This window comes from Astyanax mexicanus, chromosome 19 (genome assembly GCF_023375975.1).
Source record: "Astyanax mexicanus isolate ESR-SI-001 chromosome 19, AstMex3_surface, whole genome shotgun sequence".
Taxonomy (NCBI): domain Eukaryota; kingdom Metazoa; phylum Chordata; class Actinopteri; order Characiformes; family Acestrorhamphidae; genus Astyanax; species Astyanax mexicanus.
The window spans coordinates 29,456,936-29,468,394 of NC_064426.1; the positions used below are offsets into that span (position 1 = coordinate 29,456,936).

At 35.1% G+C, this 11,459-nt stretch overlaps 1 protein-coding gene across 1 annotated transcript; it reads right to left on the bottom strand.

The window, feature by feature from the left end:
• Nucleotides 1-296: 296 nt before the first annotated feature.
• si:dkeyp-69e1.8 (uncharacterized protein LOC100001340 homolog) lies at nucleotides 297-11,188 on the bottom strand. Its single transcript, XM_022673643.2, has 4 exons — nucleotides 11,071-11,188; nucleotides 10,612-10,666; nucleotides 5,329-5,489; nucleotides 297-4,056 (listed from the first exon to the last, which is right to left on the bottom strand). Exons 2-4 carry the CDS (start codon nucleotides 10,661-10,663, stop codon nucleotides 3,217-3,219), a joined length of 1,053 nt encoding a protein of 350 aa, XP_022529364.2. The 5' UTR covers nucleotides 10,664-10,666; nucleotides 11,071-11,188; the 3' UTR covers nucleotides 297-3,216.
• Between the last annotated feature and the right edge of the window lie 271 nt (nucleotides 11,189-11,459).

Sequence of the window (11,459 nt, forward strand, 5' to 3'; positions counted from 1 at the left end):
AGAGGGGGTGCTTTTCCTGGTGGGGGTGCTGAATTCGGCACAACACCGCAATATTAACGAGTCGTTGTTATACGTCACACGTGCACAAGGCCTGTTGTCATAGGCTTTAATTTCAGGTTCAAGGCCAAATCACCTGCTGTGCAGGGTTTTGTAACACTGATTTCACGGTATTTCATAACAATCTGAACTATTTGTATTTATTTATTCATATATTTTATGCTGACAAGAGAATTTCTTCAGGTCAAAAGCTAGATCTAATCCAGAATGAATCAGTAAGAAACTCAGGAGTAACAAAATAAGTTTAGATAAGATTTAGTTTCTTTATTTTCTGTTTTTCATGCAACAACAAAATATAAAAATATGCATTAAAAATTCCACTGTTGACAAGAAACAAAAGACAGAAAAGTCCATTCGTTCTTTCTCAAAGGATCTGCTAGCTGTTTAAACAGTGTGTGTGTATATATATGTGTGCGTTTAAGGCGGGTACTCCTTGCAGCCTGACGTCTCCAATCAGCGCACAGTTAAACAATTTAAAATGCAATTGGTAACAGACTCCACAAGAGGTTATTTTCAATTACAGTACAGCCCATATGAATCTACAGGAGATGTACTGTAAACGGTCATGACTCACATTTCCAACTTGGGTTTATTTGAATTCATTGGCCTTTGCCTTCTAAAAGCATTTGACATCAGCTGGAGCTGCTGAAAACGTGAGGAACGTGTGCACAGATTTACTGCGGGTTATGCTTTAATGCGTGCCATATATTACGGAACAGTCTGGTTATTTTTCCGCAATCCAATCATTATTAAAATACACGACATGCTGTCATTTCTCACCAAATATGATTTTGGTTAATCCTCTGAAATTCCTCTATAATAAACAAGGAAATCATATAATGTCTTCAGGCATTTTTAAAAATAATATTCATTTTCCAAAAAATAACACACATTAGGGTTGAGAAAGATCAGCAGCTTTAAAGTGAAGTGAAGAAAGAAACAGGGCAGAAGAACCTGCAGGTTAAACAACAGCAGTCAGGTGTAAACAGCAGCAGTTTGTCATTAGTGACACATCAGACAACCAAAATTCCTTCCAGTAAAACTAAAACACCAATAAGATTTGCATATTTTGTTGCACATGGCAATCAGATTTTAATCAGACTAAATGATGAACAATTTGTCTTTTAATTGTAAATGCATGCAGTTAAAGACTTATCAGGATACAATCAAATACTAGTTATGTAAAATGACCAGGTGTTAACAGGGTCTAAAACTATGTTCAGACTGCTAGCTCAAATCTGATTTCTGAAATATCTAGATTATATCTATTATATATTATCTATATACAGATTTTTAATCATTTTGAGTGTGGACAGCCAGAAACTACAGAATTTTGCAAACTGAATCCAAACCACATTTGTAGATGCTATGAAATGTGAATAATATTGGGATTTATTAGTTCGCTTTAGGTGCTTAAATTAGATTTGTCTGCGTTCTGAACATAACCTAAGTTGGCAAATTGTTGGTTGTAGGCACCTGCACATTAAACCTGGCAGAGTGATATTACGAAGTAAACACAAGCTGCTATTATAGCAGTAAGTTTTGTTATTCCATTATAGCCATCAAGGCTTTTACAGCATTTATTTTCATGACTGTGTCTGGGAGTAATTTACTCACATTTACTCACATTTATTCACATTAAAAAAAAAAAAAAGTTGCTTTAGTTTGTAGTTTAAGGTGCTTATAAATCTATTCCAAGTGTCTTTCCTACATAAACAACCTTATAATCTTAGTTTATTTGCATATACACCAATCAGCCATAACATTAACACCATGTCCTTAAATCTCTGTACACCTTTTACTCTGTTCATCAAAGTTCAGGACCCCACAGAGCTACAACAGAGCAGCTATTATTTAGGTGGTGGGTCATTATCATTTGACAGTGTGTGTTGAGCAGTGTGTGTGTGTGTGTGAGTGGATCAGATACAGCAGTGCTGCTGGTTGTTTTAAACACTGTATTCTTCACATACTGTATTAGACTCTATTACACACTCCTACCTACAGCTGCTCCACCTTATAGATAATAAAGTAAAATAAAGTCAGAGACAGAAGCTCTGAATCTGTTCCTGCACAGTTTACAGTGTTGGTCATCCTCTAGTCAGTCCTTTATAAGTGCCCACAGGACACTGCCCACAGGATGCTGCCCTTTTCTGGTTGGTGGACTGACTATTCTCAGTTCATCAGTGATACTGAGGTGTTTAAAAACTCCGGCAGCACTGCTGGCTGTATCTGGTCCACGCATGCCAGCACAACACACACTAACACCTTATACACAACCACCATGCCAAACAGTGTCTGAGTGCCACCGCCCAAAAAACTGCTCTGCTACCTGCTCCATAAAGCACTGCCACTATAATTGGGAGATCACTGGTTTGAATCCCGGTCATGCAGCTTGCCATTAACTGCCGGAGCCCTGAAAGAACACAATTGCCCTTGCTCTCTCTGGGATGGTAAATGAGGGGTGCTCTTTCCCCTCATCACTACTAGGGTGATGTGGATCAACACAAGGCATCTTTGAGCTGATGTATCGGAACCGAGTCGCTGCACTTTCCTTCGAGTGTGCTGTGATGCTACATCAGCAGCAGTTTGAAAAGAGGCGGAGTCTGACTTCACATGTTTCGGAGGAGGCATGTGCTAGTCTTCACGCTCCTTGTGTTGTGGCATCAACAGTGATGTGGGCTATTTAGCCAACTAGCAGCTGAATGGGTGGAAAAATCAACCTAGCTATATTGGTAGAAAATGAGGAAAAAAATAAAAATAAATGTATATAGAGAAACAGATACAAGACTACAGTCTACAGTCATTGTAATGTTTTGGCTGATTGTTGTGTATTTTTTTTTCCTTCTTATCTTTGGTCTTTGTCCTGGAGAAGCCCTGTCCTGCACATGTGTTCCCCTTCCTAATTAACAAGCCTTCAACTGGTTTAGTGAGCTGAAGTGGGCGTGTTTCAGCAGAGGAAATGCAAAAATGTGCAGAACAGGAGTACTCCAGGTCCAGGACTACTCAAGCTCTGGTAAGCACCAGCCTTGAAAGTGTGTAACAGTAACAGTATTATATATTATCTCAGTTGTTAGCTTGGTTTTATCTTGCTAATATCTTGCTTAGTGACTTGGTCAAGAGCTTTTTAATGAAGTTTTAGTGTTCTAAAAGTAGACAAAGTCATTTCTCTTTTGCTTTTTGAGGTTTTCTCCTGCCCACCTCAGTGGCCACCGAGCCCACCGTAGCTCCCATGACCCCTCCGAACACTCCTCCAACGAACAGCCCCACAAAGGAACCGAGTAATGTGCTGCCCCTCAGCAGACTGGGTATCCAGAGCACCCAACCCACTACACTGTCCCACATCCAGCGCAGAAATGAAGGAGGAGGTCCAGGAGGTGATAAAGTGGTGTCTTCGTCTCCCACCGCCTCCTGATCATCTGCACTCACCTTCTCAGCCTTCTCACTGCCCTGTTCTTCCTCATCTCCTCCTTCACCTCCTCCTCCTCTCTTTCTACACATGATTTCAGACGATAAGTCTGGCTCTTCGTTCCCCTCGGTTCCTCTAATTTCCGAATCTGCTTTCTTAAGTGATGGAAAGGTGTAGAATTCCTCCCCACTCTCGTTTACCATCTCCTCCACCTTCTCCAGCAGCTTTTCCACACTCTTTCCATCATCTTCTTCGAGTTCCAGGACCTGATAGCGATTCCCGCACCTCGCCACCACCTCCTGCAGGTCTTTGCGCTCGCCGCTCAGTAACTCCTCCAGCGGCAGGTCTTCAGAAAGACGTTCCGCACGAGTGAAAAGTACGACGGTGTGCTTGCTCAAAGCTTCCGGCCCAAACACCTTCTCCAAAGCATCCAACGCTTGGAGATCCTGCTCACCTGGCCGGTGCACAGAGACGCACAGCAGGAAGGCGTGGGGTCCCGGGCCGGACAGCGATTTGCATAGAGACAGCTGGCCCTGCACTTCCTTCGGGGGGCGCTCTGAGAAGAACCAGTCTGGAGTGTCGATCACCGCCACCTGCCACGAACTCAGCAAGACAACAATATTACACGATATATCAGTTTTATATGATAATAAGTCATGCATTTATGTAATATAACACACACACACACAAACACACACACTACTGTTACAAAAGTTGCCTTCTTCTTTATACACACATGTATTGATGACCTCTTGCAAAAACCTGGCCTCTCCATTTTTTCTGCTTTTCAATTTCATTATATATTGTGAATCTGGCAGGTGTTATTTACACTGTTATAAACTTTTCTTGATGATCTTAAAATGATAAGTATATATGTATACCTATGTATATTTTTACAATATGTATATGTATATTTAACATTTTTTTCTTCTCCAATATCTTAAAGTAACCATATTCTATAGAAATGTAATTTTTTGACCATTCATTCAATACAACTTTATTAAAACTAACATCAAAAATAACATCACACACAATAATCTAATTTAAATATGCATTATGTAAATTTAAGCTGGCAAAGATCTGACACTTTCGTTTTTACCTCCACTTTTGAAATAAAATTAATTCTATATATTTTAAATTGAAATAATAGAAAAACATAATTCTTGATACATAATACTTTTAAAGCTAATTATTTTATTAATATCTATATTTAGAGACGTTTTATTATTTAAATTATAGTAGTGCAGGAGTAATCATAAAAGCAAAATCATGGTTTAATTTTGATACATTTTTATTTAAAATCTTTAGTCAAAATTTGTAAACTACAATTCTGACTTTTTTGTTTGGTAGTGTTGCAAGTATTTTAGTTAATATTAATATATGTATATAAATGTATTGCATATCACTATTAAGTTATGAGTTAATAACATCAAATTACATTTATGATCTTTGTCTTTATTAAATACACTTGTATGAAATAAAAAAAAATAAAATAAAAGAATGAAAAAATATGCATGACTTTCTATATTGCAAATGAAAGTCATAGACAGTTTAAGTTAGGTAAGTTACTTCAATGTATTTTAACATTATGACATTTAATTTGAGGAAATTTTGTGGTTCAGGGTCATGAAATATTGATATAATATATATATTTAAAGGCATCTATTGTTTTTTAATACTGAAATAAAAATTAAATTAACATTTAAGTCTTTAATAAGAATATACAATTTTTTTTAAACACATTCACACAGAAGCAGTAGTGTTAATTACTGCATGCAGCAGATATATATATATATATCTATAAAACACAACACTGTAAATCTGATGTTTTTCATAACAGTAAAAGGGTAAAATGAGTTTCTGACCTTTTTTCCAGCGACGGTCCCACACTTCCTCTCACACTGCTGTGTAACCGGCTTCTGGGACTCGGCGCTGAGACGGGTTTCGAACGCTTTAAAGCCAAGCACGGCGTTCCCCACGCTGCTCTTCCCTGATCCAGCAAAGCCCAGCAGCACCAGCCTCAACTCTACACACACACACACACACACACACACACACACACACACACACACGCATACAGAGAGAGAGAGAGAGGGAGAGAGAGAGAGAAGCAGAGCGTGTTGAGTATGGATGTATAATACAGTGGGATGTACAGTATATGCTGTATATGCTGAGGCTTTAGCTTAAATTAAAAAATAAATAAATAAATAAATAAATAAACAAAACAATGTAAATCTAATTGGTGAAAGCTAACAAAAGCCAGAATAACAATATTTATTGTATTTTTAGACTGATTACACTCCTCCTGTACTTGTGTAAAGGGTTTAAAGCTAAATAGAAATAAAATATGCATGATTTCCCAAATAAACATATAACTAGCATTAAGAGTTTTTACATAAAAGTAATGAATTCCCTCATAGGGTGAAAGATTTATTGTTTATTTATGTGATTCATTTCTGCAAAGTTACTGTCATATACTACAGCTTTAATACACTTTTATTTTTTAAACAAGTATTATTTGCACAAACAAGTACACAAGCGTATGTGCACTTTACACACCACTTATTTATATATAGTTTATAGTCATTTATAATTTTATATATAATATACTATAGTTGTAATGACCTTGCAAACTTTATTTAAAAACAGATACTTTATTTTATTTATCGAGCATATCGTCGCTGTTTAATGAAAAACATATCTCCAAAACAGTAACAGTAAACAGTAAAAAAAAACTTCTTACCTATAAAATAAAAGTCACTGTAAAAAGAGTTTATTTCAGGTAATTTTAGAGGATTTCTATTGGGTAATTCATCAACACATTTTGACACAGTGTAAGAGACAGATTGTGTATTCAAATTATATAGTAAACTAAAAATTCACAAAAAAATGGAGATATTTGTTTTTCTATCATTTATCACACAAAAAAATGTTATCATGAAAGTCTACAGTATTTTTTAAGCATTAGATTTAAGCAGGCCATACATATGGATGTAGTTGACCATGTGTTTCAAATACAAAGAAATTGTCCTCTCAAACTGAATTCTTTCTTTTTTTTAGCTAAGCTATTCATCGCAATCTTAAACAGATCCCTTATTTCTTAAGATTCTGTTCGTTTATACACTGATCCAGTATCATGTAATAGGTTAAATGGTAGCGGTTTCGTATGAGCTCTAATCAAATCCAGTAAAGAGTGCACTTATATAATCATAATAATAATTACGCCATTATTTTTAGCAGGTCTGGCGGACGTACTGTATCAGTGCTCGGCTTCTGAAGCACTTTAACATCAGCCAAGTGTAAGCCTCTGATTATAGTAGCCTATCTTAAATGTACATAATAAAACCACTTAATTTATAGTTTAGATTATATTAAGTTATTTTACTACAACCTGCTTGAAATTGAAGTTTGCAAATGTACAGCTCTGGAAAAAATTAAGAGACCACTTCAGTTTCTGAATCAGTTTCTCTGATTTTGCTATTTATAGATATATGTTTGAGTAAAATGAACATTGTTGTTTTATTTTATAAACTACAGAAAACATTTCTCCCAAATTCCAAAGATAAATATTGTCATTTAGAGCATTTATTTGCAGAAAATGAGAAATGCCTGAACTAACAAAATAGATGCAGAATTTAATATCTCGAATAATGCAAAGAAAACAAGTTCAAATTCATAAAGTTTTAAGAGTTCAGAAATATATCTGTTATATTTGGTGGAATAACCCTGTTTTTAATCAGTTTTCATGCATCTCGGCATGTTCTCCTTCACCAGTCTTACACACTGCTTTTGGATACTTTATGCCTTATATTCCTGGTGTAAAAATTCAAGCAGTTCAGCTTGGTTTGATGGTTGTGATCATCCATCTTCCTCTTGATTATATTCCAGAGGTTTTCAATTTGGTAAAATCAAAGAAACTTATCATTTTTAAGTGGTCTCTTATTTTTATCCAGAGCTGTATATGGGTCTTTCATAAATCAGCTATTAATATGACATATAACTATAATATATAATATATAAATCACTATGTTTTTTTTTTTTATAAGGATTAATCCTAGTTGCAAACTACACAGAAGTTTGAATGGAGATTTCCAATAAAAAATAATAATAATAAAAGGAAAATAAGCTTAAATGTTAAATCTGGTCATATGGTAATATTTCCTATTCCACAAATTCAATAATGTAAAAAGTGAAAAAAGTGAGCCCTTATTTGTTTGTGTTTGCGCTCAGATCAGACCACCCACACAGATCAAGCTGGAAAAGGCGATCATGCGGCCTCAAATATTTGCTCATATTTTTGGCTTGAGTTATGGATGGCCTGGGGCACGAGTCCAAGTCTTCTCAGCGTTCTCCTTACTGTATATACAACTACAGCTTTTCTACAGACTCAGGTTCTCCTCACACAATGATGAAGCAATGGCTCCATCTTCTGGAAGCTGAGCAGCAGAAGCACACTGCTGAAATATGAGCTGTTAATAAGAGGAGTTAAAGCTGCATAACTGTGCATAACTGCAGGGGCTTCCAGTGTGACTGCAGGTCAGAAGTGTTGCCGTGATACTTTGGTTGGTATGTGGTTGCTATGGAATAGCTGTTTGGTATGTAACTTTTATGGAAGCCCATGTTCACCACTTAAAAAAATCCAGAACATAATTTTCTCATTATTTTGAGATACAAAGTCATTATTTTGAGAGAATATCTTCTTCTTATGAGATAAATCTTAAAATAAATCTTAAAATAAACTCATAGAATCTCAAAAAAAACAACTTAGTATTTCACAATAACAACTTAGTATCGCAAAATAAAGAGATAATATTTCGAAATAATCACTTAATATCAAGATATAATGACTTACAAAATAATGAGATAGCATCTCAAAATATTGACTTATCCCAAAATAATGACAGCATCTCAAAACAATGAGATAACATATCAAGACAGTAACTTATTATCTCAAAATAATGACATAGTATCTCAAAATATTGACTTAATGACTTAGTATCTCAAAATAAAGAGACAGCATCTTAAAATAACGGCTTAGTATCCCAAAATAATGACAATATCTCAAAATAATGAGATTGCATCTCAAAACAGTGACTTAGTACCTCAAAATATCCACATAGTATCTCAAAATATCCACAGAGTATCTCAAAATAACCACACATTATCTCAAAACAATAAGATTTCTCAAAACAATGAGGTATCATCTTAAACGTATCATTTAGTATCTCAAAATAATGAGAGACCAATTTAATAAAAAGAAAAAAAATACAAGCTGGATTTTAACATATTTCAGGTGGCAGGAATGGGTTTCCTACTGTACTAATTACTGCACTAATTAAAATGAGTACTTTATATTCAGGCTGTTCATATAAGCAGAGACTATTTGAATAAGAAAAGGTGTGGGCCAGTGAAGCCTGTTTACACTGAGCTGGATTCAGCCCTGGGCTAAGGTGTAGTGTTCGCACCTGTTTAAGGCCTCTTTGGGTGTATGACACACCTCACACACCTCAACTTGTAATTGTGCAATGTAAACTATATGGCCAATTGTTAGGCTCCACCCACAGCTGGCACTGATATACAAATGCACTCTTGTCCTCATAAATAAATACTGCAAATAGAACAGGACTTTTATAATCATAATAAATGTAAAACCAAATTTCTCAGGAGACGATATTTATATAATTGCTAGCATAAAGTTGGTTGAAAGCTAAAATGTAAGGCAAAATAATTTTACATTTCTTTCTAAAGTTATACTGTGGTGTCTTGTCTCTCTGTAAGTTATAAATGTAAATCATCATCTGCCAGAATTTAGGTGCATCCCTAATTTGTAATTTTATGATGGTTATGCAAGAATATTGGACTTATTTCTAATATATTGTCCTTGTCTTACTATGCATGTTTTAAGCAATATTTCTTGCCAAAAAGGCACTTTTAGTAGATTAAATCAGTTCAAACAAGTACGAATGAGTTTAAAACATGTTAATAAAATTTTGATATAACTTTAGTAATCTCACAATAATAAATATTCCATGAACAGTACCAGTTCAATTTTGACATGTTAAATTTTTCTGCATTTGTAGATTTAAACTAAAATCATTCAAACTATGAAGAAAAATATATGGAATTATTTAGTAAACAAAACTGTTAAATAAATCAAAATATGTATTATATTTTGATTCTTCAAAGTAGCACCTTTTCTAAGTCTGCTTTATGAGATTATTAAATTAGCATCTATCAGTTAACATCTGTGCTGAACTCCTTACGAGTTAATGACTTGAATTTCTTGCCTCTTTCTTGTTTGAGAGCATCAGTTGTAAAGTTGTGAATAGCCCTATTTGAGTAATGTTCTAATCCATATTATGTAAAGAACTACTCAACAAAGTACAGAAAAAATACTTTAAGACTTTAAGAAATGAAGGTGAGTCAATCTAAAACATTAAGAACTTTTAAGGAACAAGTATCCTTAAGTGCAGTAGAAAAGAGCATCAAAGCGCTATAATGGAACTGGCACTCAACAGGACCGCCCCAGGAAAGGAAGAGAAAGAGTTTTCTCTGTTGTACCGGATGAGTTTATTAGTTGTTCAACACTTTTAAGTTACTGTATGATTCATTATGTTTATTTATTGTCTGATGACTTCACAATTCTTTTTGACTTCAATATTAATTTGCAATAGAAGAAAAAAAACTCACTCAAACAAACTTTCTAATTTAATGTTTTTAAACTTATAAAGCATATTATTAGTGCACTATATTATGTGGGATTTTATTAAAAAAACATATTCTGGTTTGTTTAACACTGTTTTTGTTTACTAAATAATAGTTTAGATGAAACATAATGAATGAAACACCACTGAATTGAAGTTTGATTTACAAATATCTGACTGGTACTGTATATTAAATATTTCTCGTTTTAAGAATAATAAAGTAATATACATTTTTAATAACATGTTTTTAACTTCTGTGTACTTGTTTTAATGCATCGTTTTTGAAAACCTGAGTAAACTTCCCATTTTAAGGGATCTAGTCTATTCAGTCTGTGGTTTCAGACAGACTCACACATGAGCCTGACTCATAGGTGACGTGGTAGGGGACTAATTTAATAAAATTATGTCCTATTTAGCCAAAAACATACAGCGAACTTCACCAACCTGGCTCAAGATCCGTGCTCTCCTCGTGGCTGTGTGTTGTAGGCTCCTCCATGTTCTGCAGGAGAAGAAAACACAGTTTAATTTTCTATTTTGAGGGTGGTAGTTATTGGGACAGTGAAGACTGGAGCAGGAGAATGGGGGGATGGTTGTTTAGGTGACTCAGCACAACAGAATGTGTCCATATAAGACCTTTATTATGTAGCACAGCAGAGTTCCTGTACTGTAGCTACATTAAACCACTGCAGAACCAGGTTCTCTGCTTTCTGGTGATCTGTTTAAAGAGCTAAACCTAAGCTAGCATCTGCTGGTCAGCTGTGGGTCAGCCTCGGGTTTCTGCTGCAGTATAATAATAATAATACTCTGCTCTAGTGGAGTCTAGTCCCTGTATTAAACACGTGCTGGTTGTAGAGAGCAGCGAGGTCTTGTATTTTAGATAAAGTGGGTCGTTTTCAGGCTTACCTCTGATCCAGTCCGGTTGTGTAGGGTTGTCGGTTGTTTCTTTCAACACTTCCTCATTCTCTTCTACCAAAAAAACAGAAACCCAGCCCTGTTTCTCTCTCTGAACACATGACTACTGCCTTTTTACTCCTCCTCTAACCCCACTGTTGCCCTGTCCTGCTACACTCTTTCTACAGTGTAGCCTAAAGGTCTCATTTCATCATTTTTCATTAATTTTAAAATGTTTCTAGTATGAATAAATACTATGTACGTCGTTTTTTGTACAAAATAAATAAATAAAAAAGGCGTTTCTATTTAGCCCTGTTTTATTTCACTGAATTAAAGGTCTCTGAAGAAAGACAGGATTTCAGCTCTTCCTCATGAATATTCATACATGCAAACACTTAAAA